Genomic DNA, 23,001 nt, shown 5'->3' on the forward strand with positions numbered 1-23,001 from the left:
TTGGAGTTTTTGGAAAGAGTCAATAACTTAAAATGTAACTGTAAAGTTATTAATTTAGTCTAATTTATATAAGGAGTAATATTTAACCAGTTGTAGTCTTTCTATATCAATCCTTAATTTAATAGCTCTAAGTTATAGAATGAAAGAAAAAGATGTTGCAGGGGTCAAGCCTGTGAACTCACGTCGACGACAGTCCATCAGAGTGGACTCAGGCACCTTAAACCGGAGTGAGCCTCCTGCACCAGGAAGTCTTCCACCCACTTTCAAGAGCTCTTGTGCTCCAAATCCTTCCACAACGACCGCGTCGATGACAGTCAAGTTATTCCTACAATGAAGGAAAGCAGAGCAGCATCACCCAAAGCCTAAGTCAACACAGCCCTAACACACACATAATCCTGAGACACAGTGGAAAGCTCAGCTTAAATGTTACATGCTGCAAAGCTTGCCCGGCACTGTTCCTAGACAGCAAGAATACTGTGAGTTAAAAATACAGCAATCTCTTAAAAGTATGGCATCTCATGCATCTTATAGACTAAGGGGTCTCCAGGAAATGAATACCAGTCCAGAGTGCTCAAGCTACCTGGCAGTAGAGGCAGGGATCATCATTCTCCAACCACCCTGTCACAAATGGAAGCTTTCTAAAACCAGGCATGGGATGGTGGCCACACCCCAAGACATCAGATAAAGTAGCAGACACAGATGCTAACAAAACTCGACAAAACAACAAAACTTATTTGTTGAGTGAATTAAGAGGTTTTCATAGTGATTACAATGAGAAGAAATACTGCCTTATGGATGGGATGACCCTAGAATGAGAACTATGTTTCTTTTTAATCAAACACTCAAAATATCATCCCACAAATTACAGGTAACTAGTCAGATTCTTACTAATGCAGTGGTGCAGGCCAGTATTCATCCTTTTATTAACTGACATCATGCTTCCTAAGATAAAGATTTATGTCCAAAGTTGAAAGGATGCACACAAGACTGAATTCCCAGCACCATGATAACAATGCCACAGAAGTGCAGAAGGGATTTATCCGTATTTCTAATTATGTTAAATGCACTGAAATATGCTTATATCTCTGAAGTTTAGTTAGCTATGTAAAAGTCTGTAAATGATAAATGAGGGATTTATAGAAAACACTGTGTCAATCAATAAAGAAACCATCAAAAGTAGATGAACCATTATTAAAAACTTTATTTTTAATTATTAAAAACTTTATTTTTAAGTCTAGGGAAGCAAAGTTTATCTATATACTTTCCAAAACCTTTCTTCAAGAAGAATAGGTTTTAAATGAAGCACACAACTCAACAGAAAGTTGGGGAGTCTTGGGTCAAGGCCTATGAGGACAAATGCTCTGGATTTCTTTTTAGCACATTTTTTTTAGTCCCACTCAGCTGCAGAAGAACTAATGCTGGCATATTAAAGGAAGCTTCCAATAAACTTTGTGCAATTGATCTGATAATAGAAAAGCTTTTGAAAAGTAACTAAAGTATTATGTATTCAAAGTTGCATTTGGGTTAGGCTCACTAATGCAAATAGCTTCGATTCATGTCTGTACTGTAACTTTTGCAAAAAGATTCTCATAAAGACTACCCACATCAAGTGAAGAATAAAATGCATTTTTCCTGCTTAAATCAACAAGCAGTAACTATCACTCAAGAAAGCAAAATGAGCCAATGGGCCTGCCCAGTAAGGCACTTTTCCCATTTTCCCTGGGGCTACAGAGCACGAGAGGTTGGAGGTCAAAATCTACTCATGGGAATGTCTACAGCAATGCTGTAATATCTTTATTGTAAGGACAAAGAAGTAAATGTGTGTGCACCTGTGGGTGGGTATGTTCTGCCTTTCAGGACCATATCCAACTAGAGGCTGAGTGAAATATGCTCCCCTCCTGGAGACACCAGCTTACTAGGGAAGTGATGTGACTGAAGCATAGGGATTGAGTGAGGACCCCTCTCTTCAGCCCCTACCTCTTCCTATCCCACAACAGAGACCCACCACTATACTCTGAGAAGTGTCAACTTTCAGTGAAATAGATGAGCCAGTGAGAAAGAGACTGACTTGCTGTGGAACAATCCTTCTGTACATTGTAAAAATGTGTTGCTCTCATTGTTAATAAAAAGCTGATTGGCCAACAGCTAGGTGGGATTTTAGGAGCAGAGAGAATGCTGGGAAGAAGGGTAGAGTCAGAAGAGTAGCCAGCCGGATGGAAAGGAAGCAGGACATACAGGAGAGGTAAAAGCCACGAGCCTTGGGGCAGCACATAGATGAACAGAAATGGGTTAATTTAAGTTGTAAGAGCTAGTTAGTAATAAGCCTGAGCTATCAACCAAACATTTATAATTAACAATAAGTCTCTGAGTGGTTATTTGGGAAGCAACTGGTGGAATAGAGCGTATCTCAATTCCAATGAAAAACTGCCTGCACTGACCCTGTGACAGGGACACACCTACCGGATTAGTATGAGGGAGGTGACTTTTCCATAGTCCACTGGTGTGAACACAACACCAACCCTTCTCATTTCCAGAGGCTGCAAGTGCAGATGGAGAGCATCAAAACTGGACTCCTCTGAAGGTTCACCCTGCAAGTCACAGAGGACATCATTAACCACTTCAAACCAGCAGAGTGGGCTTCCATAGTTACTGAGCACACCCAGTTAGAAGCTTGACCCTATGCATCTTTGCCAATCTACTTTCCTTTCTCTCCTTGTATCTGTGGTGCTGGGGACAGAATTCATTGCCTTATACATGCTAGGCAAGTGCTATACCACTGAGTGTCACCCCTTGTCTTGTCAATGTATCTGAACTTGTTTGTCCGGAACATTCAAGTGTTCAATATTTCCTATGCTTTATTTGAGAAACTTCAATGGTAACTGCAGGACAATCTAGCAGGATCCTGCAAAATGGATTTGCCCCCTGGCTTGGGTGGGACTTGGGAGTTAGAAGCCAAAGTCAAACACTTTGACTATGAAACAGTAATCAGAAAACAGACTTTTTCTGCTTGATTCTATAGAAACTGATCAAGATCATCCACCCACATCAGATAAGCATAGATTCTTTAATAGTGAATTTAGGTTTTATAAAGACCATCTTTTTTTTTTTTTAACAAGTTTCTCTCTTTTAGGAGAGAGACTGCTATTTATTCACATTTGCCTTTATTCCCTCCAGTATTCCTCTGAATAAATGTTGTTGTTTTAACACTGATAGGCCAGATTTTTTATGAAAATATTTCTGTTGCTTGTCTAGCTCATAAAAAGTGATTGTTTTTTGACAGGCATGACATATAACCTGCACAGTAATATTTCTCTTTTCAGTTTTATCCTTCAAGCCTTGCTGTTATTTTCTGTGCTAATTAGAAAAACAACTGGCGATAAAACCAGGTTCATTTCCATTAAAATTATAAACTGTACAAGACAAAATTTTGCATTATAAATAAAATATAAACACCAAACCAAAATGATGCCAATCTTTAGTATTAAAGCTATAATAATATCAATAGCAGCAGTCTATTAAATGTTTTTTTATATACCAGGCCCTAGATTATTTAGCCCACATAAAACATTAGGCAGTCTATTTTATAAACCTTATTGAATCTTCAAATGTTGTTATGAAGGTCAGAGGTGAGCTGAAACAACTGCCCCAAATCATATAGGTAGATGGAGTCAAACCCACACCACCCACTTCCATACATTCTTAACCCACTTTAAAAAAAGTACACTAATACAAGCAAGTCAACAAAATTACAATGTTCAAGTCTTTTTTATATGAAAAATAAGTTTTAAGCTTTTTTAAATATTATTTTTTATTTATGTGCACGTATATTTGCCATCCTGCCTGTACAAGCAGCATTTGTGTGCAGAACACCTTGGACTGTGGTTATAGGTAACTGTGAGCCATCATTTAGTCACTAGGAACCACACCTGGGTTCTCTGCAAGAGGGGACAAGTGCTTTGAGCATCCATCTCTCTCTCTCTCTCGTCAATCTAGTAAATTAGCAATGATTTCCCCATCACAAAGGTGTTATTTCTTAGAAGGAAATATCTCTAGATGCCTATATAAACATCATCTAATGAGTTACCCAATTTGTTCAAATCTGGATAAAATAGTTACACATAAAATAAATTGGCTTTTTTTTCTGATTTCAAATTATAAATGACTTACTAAAAAGGCAAAGAATTTCTCAGTGTTTTGAACTAATTATCTCCATCACCCTGGATGCTACTTAGGAAAGAGGAGCAGAAGTGGGCAGGGTCACCATGGAGAATGAGTGACCCCAAGGCACACGGCTCTACCCCTCCAGTGCTGCCCAAACGATCTCAGAGAAGGGACGATTTGTTCATTATTGCAAACAAGTCTCTATTACAAGTGCACTTAAGAACCTGCTCTGACTCCTTCTGTCCCAGGCTCTCTGTGGTCTCCTCCTGCTCTTCTATTCCACATAGACTGAGGCTCTCTGTGGTCTCCTCCTGCTCTTCCAAAGACTGAGGCTCTCTGTGGTCTCCTCCTGCTCTTCCACGTAGACTGAGGCTCTCTGTGATCTCCTCCTGCTCTTCCACATAGACTGAGGCTCTCTGTGATCTCCTCCTGCTCTTCCACACAGACTGAGGTTCTCTGTGGTCTCCTCCTGCTGTTCCATGCAGACTGAGGTTCTCTGTGGTCTCCTCCTGCTCTTCCACATAGACTGAGGTTCTCTGTGGTCTCCTCCTGCTCTTCCACATAGACTGAGGTTCTCTGTGGTCTCCTCCTGCTGTTCCACACAGACTGAGGCTCTCTGTGGTCTCCTCCTGCTCTTCCACAAAGACTGAGGTTCTCTGTGGTCTCCTCTTGCTCTTCCACATAGACTGAGGTTCTCTGTGGTCTCCTCCTGCTCTTCCACATAGACTGAGGTTCTCTGTGGTCTCCTCCTGCTGTTCCACACAGACTGAGGCTCTCTGTGGTCTCCTCCTGCTCTTCCACAAAGACTGAGGTTCTCTGTGGTCTCCTCCTGCTCTTCCACGTAGACTGTATTGAGTACAGTTTTACATAGCGGAGACCACTGTATATGTCTGTGTACATTCTTTTTATAGTTGCTTCAACTTTGATTCTGGACACACAAGACAAATCCTCTACTACTGAATGGAGACTAAGAAATGAGGGGGCTAAGGCCACTGGCAAACAGCAACTTCATCATATGATATTTTAATTCTTGCTCCTAAGTATTTAGATAAGGCATCATGGCTGCTCAGAGGTCTAAGAATCCTAAAGACACCTTTTAAATAGATGATTGATAGTATCATAGGAATATAGTGACTATTCAAAACACTAAGACATGTGAGAACTTTTTATTTGTTTGCTCTTTTCAGATAGGACCTCTCCATAGAGTCCTGGCTGTCCTGGAACTCAATTTGTAGACCAGGCTGGTCTCAAACTCACAGAGATCTGCCTGCTAGGCCTCCCAAGTGATGGGATTAAAGGCTTGCACCACCATGCCTGGTACATAGAACATTTTAAAAATATATCTGCTTTTACCTTATAACACACTAAAAAGGAATCTGAAGGGACCAAGGGATCCTAAGAGAATCATCAATTCATTCTTAGATCTCTAGCTACACCGTTTTTTACACAGCTCTGATTCAGTTGCTGTTTTTTCTCTTGCATGAATCTAATCCACCACGTTAAAATGATGCACAGCCTAAACTAATCCTGCAGCACTATGTACTTTAAAAAGAAACAAACAAGCAAGCACTGCTATGTATGCTTCATGCCCAGAGAGAGAAAACAAGAGCCAACACAGGACATACAAACACCAGAACATGAAGTGGTAAGGCCCACTGTTAACACACCTAGCAAGTCAGTAGTTTCAATGTCTCAAGATAACCTACCTGGTAAGGGCACGCTTTGGTGAGCTGGAATTCACCAGTTGTGAAATTAATCATCTGCATATCTGTGCCGAACCTAAAAACAAAACAAAAAACTCCAATGTTCAAAATAGCATCGGGATCAGCCAATAAAGAATTAATAATACCTATGTGCTCACACACCTACTACCATACTTCATTTCATCAACGGCCATTCTACTTCAGCCCACACCCACCTACCACATCTGTAACTGTAAGTTCTAGGGAAGAATTACTCAATGAAACAAAGAAACACAGCAACAGAGATCTACATAGGAAGCAATACTGAGTCCTCCAGGTGGCTTACTATGGAACTTGAGAGTAAGTTGTTCTCAACCAATGGCAGTTTTATGCCCATGGGAACTGGCAGTGTCTAGAGACACTGATTGACATGGCTAGGGAAGTCTTGGTGGCCTCAAGGGAGCAGAAAACGGCAAGAGAGCTGAGTGGCCTCTAGTCCTGGACCTTCCTTCCTCTAAAAGTCAGTGTCTGTTCTGACACGCTACAGTGCAAAGGCTGAGAAATCCGAGACCAAGTCTGCTACCCAGCTTCCTACTCAAGAGGAACAGTCTAAGTGAATCTACAACTCCATGACGGTGAGGTGCTGTAGGCACCTGGAGGCATCCTGTTTCACATTGTACTCAACTCATTTCTTGAGACAGGTGAACCACTATGTTGCCCAGGCTAGTCTCAAACTCATGATCTTCCCGTCTCAGCCTTCCAAGTGGTAGGATTACAGGCAGGCACCACCGTACCTGTCTTTAAACACACTTCCCATGCCAGTCAAGATCATCATAATTTAAAAGATTCTCAACTTTAGAAGTTTCTATGAAAAATTATGGTAGTTTAACTATCCATTGGACAACAGACCAGGCACAGTGACAATGAAGGTGCCACACAAAACAATGCCAAGATTTTTTTCATCAAGCCACATGCATCCAGGGAGCAGGCTCCCAGAGACAGGCTGATGGGCTCCCACGGTGTGCCAGCACACAAAGCCTGGGAGAAAGAGGTACAGGAGTTCCCGAAAGTCTGCCCAGAGATCTTCCTACCATTTGTGCAGCAGACGCACCGCGGCTTCAGGTTTCGGGTACAGGGAGAGAGGCAGGATCTGCAGGGAGACTGGCCAAGGGGACGGGTTCCTCACCACAAAGTACTTCACCTGGACGTGAGGAGAGCAGGGTTAACACAGCAAAGCACATGGCATCCTCCCAAGGTATCCCTGCCCAAAGAGCAAGGCCCGAATCTCACCAGGAGAGCCTGAATCACACAGCTTAGAAAGTGTGGAGTACACCACATGCTTAACATGGGTTAAATCCCTAGCACTAGGTGTCGGGGTGGGTAATACCATGAACGATTTCCTGGCCAGGCCCAGGAAGATTAAAGCAGACCAAGAAGACAGTGCACTGAGCTCCTGGGTTACATCTGACACCACGGGAAAGGAAGTCCCTGTAAGGTAAGATACTAGAAAGCCTCACCTACAGAATGTAGATTAGGTAACAGCATCATGATGTTTCATTTTATATTATATAAGCAAGTGCCCTTGTTCTTAAATAATTCAGTCAGTTAGAGGAAGGGCAGCCCAACATCTAACATTCAGTAGTTTGTAAAACTACACACATGTCAAGGGAGAGAGAGGACAGGAAAGTGTGCCACATTAAATACTGAGGACTCCTGGGTAAAGGTGCTAGTCACCAAGTCTCATAAACGGAGTTCAATCTCCAAAACCCATGTGGTGAGAGAATCAAGAGTCCTCTGATGTCCACTGCACCCTACACACACCATTAAATAAATAAACATTAAAAAAGTAATGAATCCTAGGAAGGGGCAGTTGGAAGTTCCTCATACTATTCTTGAAACTTGGAAGTGAAGCTAACAGCAGCCCAGGAGCCTCGGGCGCACAAGGTGCGGTGCACTCCTGGAACTCAGTGTGCGGTGTCGTTGGTTTGTTCCTTTGCCCTCCCTGCCGCCCAGACGAGGTGGGGGACGTGCACACGGGGAAAAGCCACCGCACTAAAGATGAGTCAACAGACACAGTGCCCAGGTCACGGGTGGCGTCACACAGCAACCTGGCTCCCTCTAGATTTCCAGGACACAGACACCTGCTTCAGCCGGTATGAAGCAAGCTTCTCTCTACTGCCGGCTGGTGAGTGCTCAATTACCTCTGACGCTGACTTAGGAAGTTCATATCCAGGTGGCATCTCTGTGTCCAAGGGCTTTGACCTTAGCATCTCTTCTGGTCCCGGGAACACATCCCCACTCAGTGTGTGTGTGAATTTCAATTCCTCTCTTCTAAAACCAGTCTCTAGGTATGAACACCCTAGCACTATGCGCGCCCAGGCTCGGGTGCCCGGACCCAGGCGGGAGCCACACCACCCTTACCACACTGTTCCTGAGGGCAGTGGCACTGAAGTTCAACACAAGGCCGGGCTCCACGAGCAGACGAGGCAAGAAGGAGACAAGGGGCTCCGAGTCCTTGGATTTCTTTGCAGAGGCAAACTGAGTCATCCCCAAAACGTTCCTCCTGGAAAAATGACAAAGGAAAAAGAAGAGTAACAATACATGCATACGAAAAACAACCTTGACTTTAAAAAAATGGAAATACTAAATACCACTCCCTCCCAAAAAAAAAAAAAAAAAAACAAGAGCTCTTTGGGGAAATGGCTTTTGGTAGAATTTGGAAAGACAACGTGTATGACTGATTAGAGGTCTGGAGATATATTCCTGGGGATGAGCACATGTTTTACAAGTCAGAATCCCCGGTTCAATGTCTGACATTAAACATATCCGCACGCACACAAAGCACGCGCGCAAACAAAAAACCTGTGTTACTAGCAAGCAAGCAAGTGTCCAGAGAACGATTGCAATTTTGATGCCACATCAAAGAGACACACAAGCTACCCAGAAGGACACTTACAGTAAAATTTGAATTTGTCATCAAAACTACTAACTCCGGGGCTGGGGAGCGCGCTCAGTGAGTAAGAGTGCTTTGCTGAGTGTGAGGAACCGAGAGCGGATGCTCAGCAGCCACAAAAGCAGCTGGGCATGCATGGCTGCAAGCACACCTGTAGCCAGCCTCAGCCTAGCTGAAAATGGTGAGCTCCAACTTCAGTGAGAGACTGTCTTAAGGGAAAAGGTAGAGAGAGACAGAGGACACCTAATACATCCTGCTCAGGCTTCTGAACATGTAAGCATGTGTGTACACCCACACTCTCATGTATACACCCTACACACACACACAAACTAACAAAACGATGACAGAAATAAAATACACACATGAATTGGAAACCGTGGCGATGCTCAAAGGGGGCTTGAAAGGCACAGTATTGGTAATACACGGAGCCCACACAAAGTAACCCTCAGCCTTACCATTTCACAGCCATTAGTCTAACTGAAACATGAACCCTACAACCTTGTCAGTCTTAGGGATCAGCAAATTTATATGATCAGACTACTGAATTACCAAAGGAAAACGGTCTCCAAGGTGAGTATCTGTCACAAATCACCTACAGCAAATGATTCAACGTTACCATGCTAACCATGACATCTATGTGCTTCCTGATGTGACGTAGTCACAACAGCACAACCCCAGCAGAGAACCAGTAGTCTTACTAAAATGGATGTTAACTAGAAAAAACAGTTTAAAAAAAAAAAACCCACAGTGTGGAATTTTCTATAAGACAACTGGTCTAGACTAAAAATACTGTCAACAGGATAAAACCTGAAGACAGATGGGGCTCTAGTAATGTTACATATAAAAATAACTTCCAATCATTGTCTAATAATGAGAGCCTCAGTATGATGGCTATCAAAGATTTCCCCGATAAAGTACTGAGGGCTCAAGGATGAAATTCTCTGCTTATTTTCAAACAAGTCAACAAAAAGTGGCCAGTGAACATGTGCATAAAGGCAGAAATAATACACAAGAAAGGCAAAGTTGTAAGACCTGATGAGCAAGCTCTAGTTGAGGAAGCTGAGAAGAATTTACTGTGCTGCCCTGCCAACACTTCTGAGGCTGGGGGTTTGTACAATCACTAACCAGTCCAGTGCACAATGCACCAGGAAACAGTTACTCCCCACGGCCCATCCAAGGAGGACACACCTGCAAACATCGCCATTTTTATATTTCTTCCATTTTTCATACAGTTTATTTGCAAGTTCAGAATCCACGTCCCAGGTAGACCGATCCAGAGAAAGGCTTCCATCCCATGTAGGAATTTCTAAAAGTTAGATCAGATTCAAAATTCAGATTTACAAAGAACAATTAAATTAGTAAATAATGCCAAGGGCTGACAGTTAAACTTCACAAACTAAGAGGGCTGTGGAGTGAATAACTTCTGTTGCTTTCCTCTGAAAGTCCCTCTAACTCAATGGCACATGATACATCAAATTAAACAAACATGTAGAAAACAAAACTAAAGCGAATCATGTGACGGTAATGACGTAAAAGACACATGGCTCATGACACAGCCTGAGACAAATGAAAACTATGCTCACAGCACTGTCTACAGCTTTGCATCTAAAGGGCAGAGCTGCTTCCACGGAGACACCCTTCGCCAGCTGCACCTTTTAGGGTACTATGTAGGTCAGGGATGTGGAAGGACAAACAGCGGTTCTCAAGGAGGGCACAGACCAGCAGTTGATCCTATACAATCCATATTCACGAATTGGTCTATGAGTACCTCGCCTCTACACATCTGCCCTGTACTGTCTCCACTAATGGAGGTGCTGGGAAGAAAAGGTGGGGAGGTCTCCCAAAGGTAAATCTGTACTTTAAAACTCTCTTTACATCAGAAATCTCAGTAAATCAAAGTACAAAGATAAAAATAAAAATAAAGCAAAACCTAGGCTCAACTTCCAAATCACTACCAAGGCCTTCAGTTTCACAAGACACTTAGCACCTCCTGACATATAGGGATAGAGATATACATATATCTCACTATGACCTAAGTCTGCAGATAAAATTCCCAATGATGCTAACTTCTATCAGCTTTTATAGAGTCTCAATTTTCCAGTTTTTCCTAGAGATAAGGCTGCTAAGATCAAACAATATTATTTTGTAATCTCTCACAAAAGCACAAGCTACATAAGAAAAAGAGGACATTCTTATTTCTATAAGTACCTTGGCTAAGTCTGGAGGATTATCAACTATTCAGATCATTCTGACAATGATCATGCTCTCTAAGCATAGAGTGTGATGGAATTGCTTTAGCAGAATTATTAATTAATTCCATCTATTAATGCTAATTTCTCTCACTGCTTTCCATTCCCCCCAAACTGCGTGCTACAGAAATCCTAAAGCAAAATACTTACCTGTTTTTGATTTTCCCATGAAATAATGCATGCCACAATGTGCTATCACTTCAAAACCCAGACTCCCTTCCTAGATTGAAAAGTAATATATGAATAACTTAAAACACAACACTCAGCATAAAAATCCTAACACACTAAAACAGGAAGCAGACATTAGCCTCTACCTCAACAGACTCCCCTTTAACCAGAAGCCAGACAACTAAGAAGCGATTTCTTTGTTCCTTGTCATCTCAGAGGCATCTGGGCTGCGCCTCACAGGGTCGCTACAATGGCTTCTATACAATCATCAATGCCTACAATGACAACTTACAGTGGTGTCTGTACAATCATCAATGACTGGAACTACAAGGATTTGGAACACTTGTGGTGCTTTTGTGTTCTACTTGTTGGGAACTGCACTCTAGTCCTCGAGACAGTACGCTGATCTCTACTAACTTGCAGCTACCCTCCTACAGGTCTGGAGAGTGTTTGTTTCTAAGTCCACATGCTGCTGAAGCCTGCCTCCCGCTTCCTTCATTTAATCAGTTTTTATATGTTTCTCTTGATTGGGGAAGGGTTTTATTAAGAAATCCCACCTGCTTAAAATATGACTAAATGGATGAACCTCACCCTCTTACTGAGTTTGATGTGAAGAGTCTTACCTTCACATTCTCAGCTAAAGGCAAGGCATTTCTAACTATGAAACATCAATAATAAGAAGTGAGAAAAAAATCATAAAGATGGTTGCATGAATGTCTCATAGTGAAAAACCAGAACTCAGTGTTATACAGAATAGCTTGGCTCAAAAGGAAGCAATAATTAAATGAAAATAAACATTAAGAGAAAAATGAGACATGCTTAAAATAATCTTAGCTGAACACAATTTGCCCAGATTTTAGGAAGAATTCTCTCGTGAACTTTTTAGGCTTTACACCAGACCCATAGGAAAATTCAATGATTATCAGCAACTGAGAACCACTTAGAAGAAGTCTATCTAAAACACTGAGTAATCCGCTTTACTTGAAGTCCCTGTACACACGGATTAAAAGTTCAACCAGGCTTTCTACAGTAAGCAAATGCTCCTTACTTCCCAGCCTTTGGGAATGGAAGCTAGGGACGTCGCTCAAGAGCAGAGCATCTGCTCAGGAGATACAGGACCCTGTGTTTGCTCCTCAGCAGTGAAGAGAAAAATGAAATCGATCAGTCTACTGGTGATGATTTAGTCTATTAAATAATCATCATTTCACGAAAAAAGCCTTTCTAAGTCAAGATTTCCACATCTCAACAAGTCTAGCATCTGAGATTGGCGTGGAGATGTCCTCCACTGTCCTAGACAGCCTTAAAGAAGATGAACTTCACTGAGTTAATAAAAGCCAAACACCACAAGCGGATACTGCTAAACGACACTACAGCACACGGTGTTGTACACAATACCTTGGTTGGAGCCGAGAAAATCTGCAGAGGGATGGCAAAAATGGCACCTGTGCTCGTGGTAAGAAATACATTGGTGAGCATGTTTAGGAGAACGCCTTTAACAGCAAGTTTCAAAGAAAATATATTCCAGCAGCCTGGGGGTAGAAATAAAGGGCCAGGGAAACTCAGAACCTGAAAAGAAAAAAAGCGAGAGAGGTTACTTCCTGACACTCGTTAGGACTAAATCATTATAGGATAATGCTAAATTTGTTCTATCGTCTGGAAATTATAATTTTACTCCACTCATTCCAGATCAAATATCTATGATTTCAAACAAAGTTTCAGTTTCAATGGACACTAGTGTAGATGTCACAGCAGAAACCTTGAAATACTTTGTGAAACCATGTATTTTAATCATCAACAGGACTATGAATTGAGCTCCTAAAAATAACTCTGAAAAAAACTGTATTTGCTTTAAAAATTGTAAGTCAAATTAGGTGTTATAAGTATTGGTTTCATAGCACGATATTAAACAAAGCTTAAACTGGACTAAAAGTTGAAGAAAAGGGACTGTGTGTACCTTTAAAATGTGCTTGGCCTCCTTGGAAACAAACACATCTTTTAATACAATGCTATGGTCAAGATGGCTGCGGTACCATACTGACCACACTCCTGTTGCATTCTCCTGCCTCTCTATGTGAAACTGGGCTGTCGAGGCATCCACTCGGAAATACCTGTGAACAGAAGACATGAAGGGGCTAGCCCTGAGTAAGCACAGCTCTGTCCTCTACAGACCCTCCAAATGAGGAAATAGGAGCAGGAAACATTGTCTTTGCGCTAGTAACTATCAACAGCATCTCCCTCAGCCTTCTGGCTCACCCATAAATACAGGCAAGGCTGAAGTGACCCAGCCTTGACCAGGCCAAAACCAGGATCCAAATACAACTCAGAAAATACTGCAGAGGCAATATTTGCAGAAGCAAAATTTCTTGATTATCTGGTACAAAACTACCCCTTAAACTGAATTATTTAGCCCCATTTTTTCCATTTTGCATTAGTTTTGCTAATAAGGGGAAACCAGTCTAGAAAGAATCATGCAGTAACAGTCATGATTTTAAAGCATTGCCAAATGATAAAACAACAACAAAAACAAACAAAAATCGGTTAAAAAAAAAAAAAAAAAAAAAAACCTAACCAAAACCCAGACTTCAGGAAAAGCCAGAGTGAGCTCACCCCTGAACCACAGGAGAGGAGAGGCATGCTCTTAGTGCGGGGGCGTTTTTTCTTTTCCTCATATCCACAAGTCCACTGTCACATGAGGTACCTGCTATGGGGACAAAGAAACAAATGGGAAGCATAAGTATCATCTCTCCTCTTGTTCAACCTGAACAGAAACGAGACAGGGTCTACCTAGACATCTGGAGTTGCCTGTGCTGCCTCCGTGAACAGTACGGAAGGAACACAGCTCCTTCAGGTTCCCCTTTTCTCCTAACAGTCATCGGAACACAGCATCTACACCCTTCCCTCCCCCTTTAAACCAGCCTCCCAGTTCTTTCAGGGAAAACAGAAGTCAGGACTTGGCAGCCTTTCCTTTACAAAGATCTGTCTTCGCTATAAATAAGAGGGAGGTCCTCAGCACAGCATGAGAAAGCAGCTCACTTGGCCCAGGAAAGAAGAGCACGGGAGGAATGGGGAGGCATGAAATCAAGTGGCCCAGGGAAGAGCCCTGGTGAGCGCTGCAGAAGCAGCCGCTTACACAGACAGTACTTTCAGGCTCCTTTTGATCCAGATCGTGACTGTTGGTGAACTCTTAGCTCACGTACTGAAACTGCTTCTACTTAAAGAGCACGTGGTTCCAAACCAAATTCAGACATTAACAAAAACCCATCAAAGTAGAGCCCACCCTTGTCCTACTTCCCAGTTATCTCCGACAGCAAAAACCAGCGCCTTCGTGAGCACCCCTGCAGGTGTGCTACGCATGTCCGGGGACACTCGGAGCCCTTGAAACACCTCATGTCCGCATTCTGCTTACAGGGTGTGCCCGGAGGCCTCCTAGAAGCTGCAGGTGTACCCTCTGTGCAGGAACAGGCTGAACCAGCATGTCAGGGGCTCTTAGGCCACTCGGCTGCTGTCAAATAGGTTTCTGCACACAGGCTTTGGTTTCTTTGAGAAGGAGGCCTCACAGCTGGCCTCCAGTTCCTTGGGCTCAAGCAATCCTCCTGTCTCCACGACCACAGTAACTGACTACAGACACATGCCATCATACCTGGCCTAGGTAGTTTTGAAAACCCAAATATCTGTAGGGTACACTGCTGAACTAGCATTGAGGATTGAAGCATTTTAAATTTTCATAAAGATTAATCCATTTCCCTCTCAACAGCCCGCGTCAAGTCTCAGCAAAAACACACATACATTTTTCCTTCCTCATTATAAAAACAGAATATGAGTACTCTTTTTTTAATCCTTATTGAGCTCTATAATAAGTTATATCCTACTTGCTTTAAATTGAAGTTCTTTAAATATGAGTGAGCCGGGCGGTGGTGGCACATGCCTTTAATCCCAGCACTCGGGAGGCAGAGGCAGGCAGATCTCTGTGAGTTTGAGGCTAGCCTGGTCTACAGAGCGAGTTCCAGGAAAGGCGCAAAGCTACGTAGAGAAACCCTGTCTCAAAAAAAAGAGTGAGTTTGGGCATGTTTTCCTGTGATTTAGATCCACAGGAATTCATTTACAGAATCCTTTTTAACTCTGAGTACGAATCTGAACACAGGGCTGTATTTAAACTCACTATGGGCATCCACCCATCACATTTTATCAAGTAAACTGAACAGGGGCCCTGCAACTCTGCTCCCTGTGAAAACAACAGAATGCACACACTCAACTGCAAGGTACCAAGTTAAGCCTGAAACTCAGAATCCTACAGGTATGGCATAACACAGGCGGCATCCACAGCAGTCTTAATCACACCAAAGGCTGTGGTTTACAGAACAAAACCCACGCGGTTTCTTTAAACTGTGCCTCACCTGTAGCTGGAACCACCCTGACTGAACTGCCCACTAGCCCACTGGAGACCAGGCAGCAGTTGAAAGGAGTACCTTTGCAAATGAATGAGGCAATTCTTGTGAAGTTTGTTGTGGAAGAGGGTAGCAGTACCGGTTCAAACTGCAGAGCCAGGGCATTTTTCTGGGAGAAATGATGTATATCCTACACAACAAGAAATAAATCCAAGTTACTCCTCTCAACCAGAAGAGTATCAGGAAACAGCATGGAGCAAGACTCCCAGAAACTGCTCAGCAGGTGTGTCTACAACAGCAGAAAGGGGGTGCTGACAACCTCCACATAAACAGGGGTTCAAGCAAGGAGAGTGGGTTCAAATGACAGCAAAAGAGAATAGGACACAAAGGCCTCTGCATCTGCTCCTGGGAATCCCTAAGGACCTGCAGCAAAACGCACACTCGTAATTTCAAATTACTTATGTACAAGCTTCAGCAATTACCTGTATCCAAATAAGGCTGTTTCCTGAATGCAATACAAACATATTTACTGCAGATTCATCTGTCCAAAAGAATCAGAGCAATGAGGTTAAAACAAAGAACCATAGACTCTCCACAACTCAACCCAGTAAAATACATTATACATTTCTAAAGAGACGAAAATGTTTCTACAACACTGAAATTGAATGGAAGAGCCATTTTTCTCTGGCACCTTCTGGGGTGTATGCATGAGTGAGTCCAGTACTAGGGATCAAAGCCAGAGCTTCATGTACATGGGATGGGTCTTTTAAGTCACAGGAAGAGAGAGCCTTATGAAAACAAAAACAAAAAAAGCAAACAAACAAACAGAGAAGCTTCCTGAACATATGGGTTCTCACACGCTGAAGAACATGCAGGACAGAAACTGACATACTTTGCTCTGTCTGAAGGACAGTAACCAACTAGAAAGCTTCAAGCAAAGCTATGCTCTCCAGTTATCTGGACTGCCACGTGTTTCCTCATTTAAATCAACACACTGGGAAGGAATTAAACTCTAGCATCTCAGAAGGCAGGCTTCCCTTTATCCATCCCCCATGGGACAAGGGTCTTCTCGGCCTGGGTGCCTACCTGCCCATTACTAAAACCAACACACTACAAACCGAAGAACAGGGGAGTTCTGTCCATTGCTACTACATCCAATTCTAAAGACTGGAAGGTCGATGATGTTTGTTCAACAATTAAAGCTGTAGAGTTCAGTAATGCATGTGGGAAGCTACAGGCTCGTCCCCAGCATGAGACTGGTGGCGGGGAAGGAGAAGGCACAGCACACACTACACCGCTGACTGCTAATAAATAACTATGCTTTTCTCTATCATCTGTGTCGTTCCTTTAAATGAGTAACAAATATACACACAGATACCAGCACAGCTGCTATAACCAATATGTAACAGCAAATCCCACATTATAAATCTCATGCATCACACAGTATGTATCTCCTGCAAGTGTTCTTCAAAAGCTGAACTGCCAAAATAGGCTACTGTAGTAAGCAGGACACGTTTCCAAAGAGGAATTCTCCTCTGAGTTGTCAAACATCCAGACACGACCAGCTATCAGCTACTAACCATGAAACAGCCTGGTCTGGGGATCTGAGCTTCTGCAGCCCAGTCCACTGGAGTAAGAGTCAAGACTTCAAACCCTTCGTGAAGATTTGGTTTTAGGCAGTCATACCCATTTCGTTTGCTTGCTATCTGCACACTGCCAAAAAAAATTATTCACAAGGAGACTCAAAACAGCTTGCGGTGGTCACCTACTTCCCTGAACTAACACGGCCTGAGTAGCTGCAGACAGAACTAGTTCCTGTTGCAATCTACCTGAAGCAGAGGCTCCTAGTCTTGATTCTTTGACAAGACTGAATAACGATGTAAGAAAACCTAGACATGCTGCAAGAAAAAGGGTTTACGCTTCGGTTTTTGGCCGCGCCAAATGGAGACGGGCCAGGAGCTGGAGCACACCCCCACTGAACTACAGCCCCACAACAGAAACTGGAAAGACCCCCCCTTACCTGTGGCCTCAGACTCAGCAGTGGCTACATAAACAATAGAGAGGTGATCTAACAGGGATTGAGTGTTCTCTTCAGGTTGCCTTGAGGAGTTTTCCACAGCTACAACTATGCTCATCTCCAAGGGGAACGCATCACCAGGCCCCAGATAGCAACTCTGAAATGAGAGGTGTAGGGAAACAAGAAAAACTCAAAAACAAAAAGCCATCTGAACTTCGTGGTTGCGAAGTTTTGAAAAAGAGGAACACTTAAGGTAACAGCATGTTTATGGTGAGTGTGCACCACTGTTTTGATTTTGATTTTTAAGAGGCAGGAAAGAAAACAGGGAGATCTGCTAAATATTGTTTTACCTTTAATTGCTGACACACTTTATTATGTAAGCTGCATTCCAGTTGCACCCGCAGGAGGGTAGTATTAGTGGTTTCTGCCTAAAAGAAGAAAGAGGCAAAAGAACTTAAGAGGAGGCTAAAAGCATAATCCAGCCTTAACAGTAACAACAAACACTGAGTAGCTTCTAGGTGCTGCATGTTATTTTTTACTGGAAATATATTTTGCTATCACAAAGCTTATACTCTAAAGGAAGTAATAACTGAAAGTTCCTAGTAAGACAGGAAGCATGTACGCTGTCCCAAGTATACACATGAATACTGTCTGGGATGTGTTTAACATTGGGTTTAAACAAAGAAATATACTTTTATTTAAACGTGCATTTACCCAGTAATAACCAACTTACTGCTTTTTTTTGCTTATTTTAAGGTATGCGTGTGTGTGCGTGTGTGTTCTTTCCTTATGAGTATTGGTGCCTAAGGAGGCCAGAATCATTAGTTTCCTTGGAGCTGGAGTCATGGGGAGTTGTGAATCTCCCCATACAGTGCTAGGAACCAAACTGAGGTTCTCTGCAAGAATGACACATGTTCTTAGCCATCAAGCCATGCTTGTTTGGTTTTGAAACAAATTCTCACAGTATAGCGCTGGTTGTCCATGAACTTAGGATCTTCCTGCCTCAGTGTCTTGAATGCTGAGATTATGAGTATGTTCTACTATACCCAACCAGTCTGCTGGGTTGGTTGTTGTTGTTTTGTTTTCCAATGTGTGCCTTCTTTCAGCTCAATAAATACTAGAAGCCATGACCCCGGAGTCTGATAGAAACCTCAAAAACAGATGTCCAAATATGAACTGCCTGTCATTTTTAACATGTGAATGAGCCATGAATGGAAGACAAAAGAATAAGAAAAGAATGCAGGAATCTGTCAAGTTCAAAGATCTCATCCATAGGGGATGAATTCTTGATAGAACGTCACAAAAATGAAATGAACACCCCAGTCGAGGAGACACAGCTGTCCAGATGGGGAGATGGGTCTGCAGACAGGAGAAGAGGAAAGGAAGTCAGTAGAGGATGCAAATGTCAGGAACTTGACCCATGAGAGCTTCTTTTTCATGAGGTCTCTATCATAGTCATTATAAAAGGAACATATTCAGCCCAGGAGCCAGGGTCTGAGCATTGGAAAACCTCAGCAGAGAAAGGAAGCTTGCTTAATTATGTGTGAGCATCTGACTCCAGGCGGAGATACTGTTAAATAGAATCACAACCATCAAGTTTGATTTGCTAGTATAAGCCTTGCTCAAGTACATCACATAAGAACGCATTATAGGGGCCAGGGTGTAACTCAATGATAAAGCAAATGCTTTTTGATATTTGTGAGGGCCTAGGTCCATTGGTTCATTCCTCAATACCAGAAAGAATTACTTTAGCTCATTCATACAATTAAAGCACAGAAAAAATTAATCAAGTATGTTACATTTTTAAGTACAGTACAAAATATTTAAGACACTTTGAGCATGTAAGTGAAATCACACAGACTTACAAAATTACTGCTAGTAACTAATAATCTACAGAGTCTGAAACAGAAGAATAATGCTTGTTCTTGAGGGTGTGAGGGCAGCCTCGTTGCTCCATCTGCCCCGCTGACCTCCGAGGGCCACTGTGATCTGGCTGGCTAAGGAGTGTCTTCCTCCCCCTCCAAGTGTGCCCCTGTAGAGTGGGACTGCATAGATGCAGAACATTTCTCACTCAACATGTGGGCCACGGAGAGGAGGACCCCTCTTCAGTCACGGGCAGAGGGGTCTCTGTGCTCCCATTAGAGCCTCCACACAACCTCCCAAAGTAAAAGTATGAACAAGTCCCTCAACCAAAGACAGGCAGGAACCAGAAAGGTCCACCCTTGGTCCAAACTAAAGGGCAGTCTCGAGTAACGGCCACACAGCCTGGTTCAACAGCATCCTCTTCTAACAGAGGTTCCTCCCTCTTGGTTTCCCGCTTCTGTATCCTGACCGTCAGACACGGTTGATCTGGGGGCTGTGTTTACTGTGCTCCCCTCCCCCTCCTCCCAAGGGAGCTCTCCAACAAGCTGGCCCTTCAGCACATGCGTTTCTGCAGTGCAGGCCTTGCTGCACTGGCGGCGGCCCTGAGCTCACCCATCATCTCAGCACCCCTGTCTGCCAGTCCTGTCCTTATTCACATCAGTAAGACCCGAGAAACCAACTTCAGTTCACTGCTTCACCCTCTGTTAAAATAAGTCACACCGGCCTCCTCAATCCCCCTTACACCCGTCTGTGCATGTGTCTCCATTCCTAACACAACGGAGGGCCAGGGTGGCAGACTGCGCCCCCAGCCTAACTCCAGTCTTCTGTCTGTTTCTGGAAATGAGGCCTTTCTGGAACACAGCTGTGCACCTTGCTGTCTGCACCCTGTCTGCTCTGCACACAGCAATGCCCAGTGCCTGCCACACAGAGTACCGAGCCATGATAACTACACTATCAGTCATCTGGAGAGAAATTCACGGTACAGTGACCTCCTCCCAGTCCCCTTCCACTCCACTCCCCATACTGCACAAAGAATGAGTTCACATGGAGACCCAGGCATGGTGGTCACCACCTACCACCCAAGCATGTGCAGGTTGAGGCAAGAGGCCGGAAAGTTCAAGGCCAGCCTGGGCTACACTGTGTCTCGAAAACAAGCAGAATAGTTTGTTCTTTAAGTTGAGTTTCTTTAACCCAAACTCCATCACATAGGGACTTGCTGAAAACCCTTCACGGGCTTTCCTAGTGTCAAATTCTTTCTTGAAATTACAAAGTGTAGTCTCATCTAACTTTCCCTCCATGTCCACACTCCGGCTTCACTGTTCTGGTTGGCGTCTTTGAAAGTGCTGTTCCTTTGCAGTGAACCCAGCCTTCCTACCTACCCTGCCACTTACTATCAAATCGACCCTTCATGCCTCAGCCATAATACCCCAGAAGCCGTATCTCAATAACCAGCTATCACTTACACACGGACACGTTACCTAACTTTTTCTAACATTCCTGACTTACACCGTAACAATCTGGTCAATGTCTACCATCTCCAGTAGATCATAAGCACTCAATTCCATGCTTCTACCTAAGCAGGCACCTGATATACGGCTGGTGACCTAACAAAAGGTGTGTGCAGTCACAGACACCATGGAACTGAGAAAGCTTGAATAGGCAACCACCTAAAGGGAAGAAACACCAACATAAAAGAAAAGAATAAATCAAAATCTGATACTTGGTGTGTACTTTTGACCTGAACATTCCAATTTTAATAGAAAAAAAACATATCAATATATTTTCAAAGTATACATTTATAAAAAGGTGGGTTTAATTTTAATAAGTTTTCTTTCCTCTAGCATTTCTCCAAATGGAGAAATAACATTAAGAGTTCAGAATGACAATTTAAACATGATTAAGGATTAAGAACACGGTGACCTGATATGATTTAAAAGCAAATGTTCTGTTATTCTCAGTAAATCTTTGCATGGGTGATTTTTATAATCTGCCAGTTTAAGCAAGACTAAGACTAACACACTCAGCAGACACCTAACAAATAGAAATCACTAGAGATTGAGTGGTTTTTGTTTTGGGGGCTTGAAAAGAGAAATTTGTTATTTTGGAGTATGGGACTTATGTCTAAACACAAAATTCACTTACTTATGTTTCATATACTTTATACATATAACCTGGACATAATTTTACACAGTACTTTAAATTTTGCCAGTGGAAAAAAAATGTATACATTGAGCTATCACATTTGTAGTGTCCTGCTGGGGCTCAAGATTTTTCAGGTTTTAGAGCACTCTGGATTTCAGACTCTCTGATTTAGGGAGACTCAAACTGTACTTTTATTTGTGATTGGGTATATTTCAGAACCCCACAAGGGGGAGCTCAAGTATGTCCATACTGCCTGTGACCCGAGTGGATTTGTCAAAAGGAAATTGAAAAGTTGACATTTCTTTTGCAAAAGAACAAAATCATTGCAATCTTAACCTTAACAGAGAAAACAACCAAACAAACAAACAAAACAACAATTCTCTATGTTTGAAACTTCCCATTTTACTTTAGTAAGTTAGTGCATAACAAATGCTAGGTCTTTTACTTAAAAAAGAATATGGCCGTATTCCTTTCAGACATGGGGGAAATACAGCTTGGAGGGGGTCGATACTTATCAAAGATCCCGGAGCCAGCTAATGGAAAATAGGGGGAAAGTTCTTTTTGTAAACCAGCACTTTGTTGAAGAAATCGGAATAGATTGAGTCTATTCTTCCTACATAAAAGACCAGACGTAAGATTTTAAAAGCCATTCCAATATACAGCACTCAAGAAAGCAGAAACGCTAAAACCACCTCGTACAGAGCCTCGAGAGTTCATGGTGAAGGAGTAGAAGGGACTAAGGAACTGAGATCTGATGTCATCTCAGTTCTCTTGCTGAGACGTTTAGGGAAAAAAGTATGAAGTTCTGAGACTGTGAAATAAGATAAGAGAGTGTTAAAGCCCTAAGTCCTTTCGACAACTTCTCCCAACAACAGCGAGCCACAAGATGACCAAGTGCACGGAGTTGCCGCTACAATCATCCAGAGCACATGAACAAGGCACTTGAAACAAGGTTTCCAAATGAAAGCTGCCCTGAAAAGCCCCAGCTTCACAACCTATCTTTCTCAGACACTTTCCGTAGCTTCTTTTCTGCCAACATGCCTATCAGTATGAACACAAGCTCTGTACGAGCCGTGGGACATTCCAGTTGGCAGCCCAAACACATGGGGTACTACAACTGAGTCTGCTGAGCAATGGGCCTTGTACAAAGTGAGAGCTATCCCGGGCCCTGCCCCTTGCATACAACTCTCGGATCCTATGACCAACTATCATTCAGTGTACGACAGACAGACAGGCTCAGCTGAACTATTAGGAAATGCAGCATGGCTGTTTCTCCCCGATATTAAACAGTCACTCTGTTTCGTGCCCACCAGTAGTAGTTTTTATCCTCAGATTGGGGACGACTAGGCCCAGAGAAGAGGGAGGTGGTTTACTTCTATTT

General features: G+C 42.8%; 1 protein-coding gene across 9 annotated transcripts in view; it reads right to left on the reverse strand.

Moving 5' to 3' along the window:
- Tmem131l (transmembrane 131 like) overlaps positions 1-23,001 on the reverse strand; it is a 147,123-nt gene that overhangs the window by 29,902 nt on the left and 94,220 nt on the right. For all 9 annotated transcript variants that reach the window (XR_013052137.1, XM_076574314.1, XM_076574313.1 and 6 more), the window contains 14 exons: positions 17,966-18,043; positions 17,619-17,772; positions 16,081-16,139; positions 15,680-15,788; positions 13,821-13,914; positions 13,168-13,321; positions 12,609-12,779; positions 11,196-11,265; positions 9,985-10,102; positions 8,265-8,406; positions 6,935-7,044; positions 5,868-5,940; positions 2,461-2,588; positions 183-325 (listed from right to left, as the gene is read on the reverse strand). Coding sequence is in view for 8 of the 9 variants with exons in the window: in XM_076574314.1 (XP_076430429.1) it covers positions 183-325; positions 2,461-2,588; positions 5,868-5,940; positions 6,935-7,044; positions 8,265-8,406; positions 9,985-10,102; positions 11,196-11,265; positions 12,609-12,779; positions 13,168-13,321; positions 13,821-13,914; positions 15,680-15,788; positions 16,081-16,139; positions 17,619-17,772; positions 17,966-18,043 (1,603 nt within the window). In the remaining variant the exon portion in view is untranslated. The remainder of the gene's footprint in view (positions 1-182; positions 326-2,460; positions 2,589-5,867; positions 5,941-6,934; positions 7,045-8,264; positions 8,407-9,984; positions 10,103-11,195; positions 11,266-12,608; positions 12,780-13,167; positions 13,322-13,820; positions 13,915-15,679; positions 15,789-16,080; positions 16,140-17,618; positions 17,773-17,965; positions 18,044-23,001) is intronic.

Source organism: Peromyscus maniculatus, chromosome 6 (genome assembly GCF_049852395.1).
Source record: "Peromyscus maniculatus bairdii isolate BWxNUB_F1_BW_parent chromosome 6, HU_Pman_BW_mat_3.1, whole genome shotgun sequence".
Taxonomy (NCBI): domain Eukaryota; kingdom Metazoa; phylum Chordata; class Mammalia; order Rodentia; family Cricetidae; genus Peromyscus; species Peromyscus maniculatus.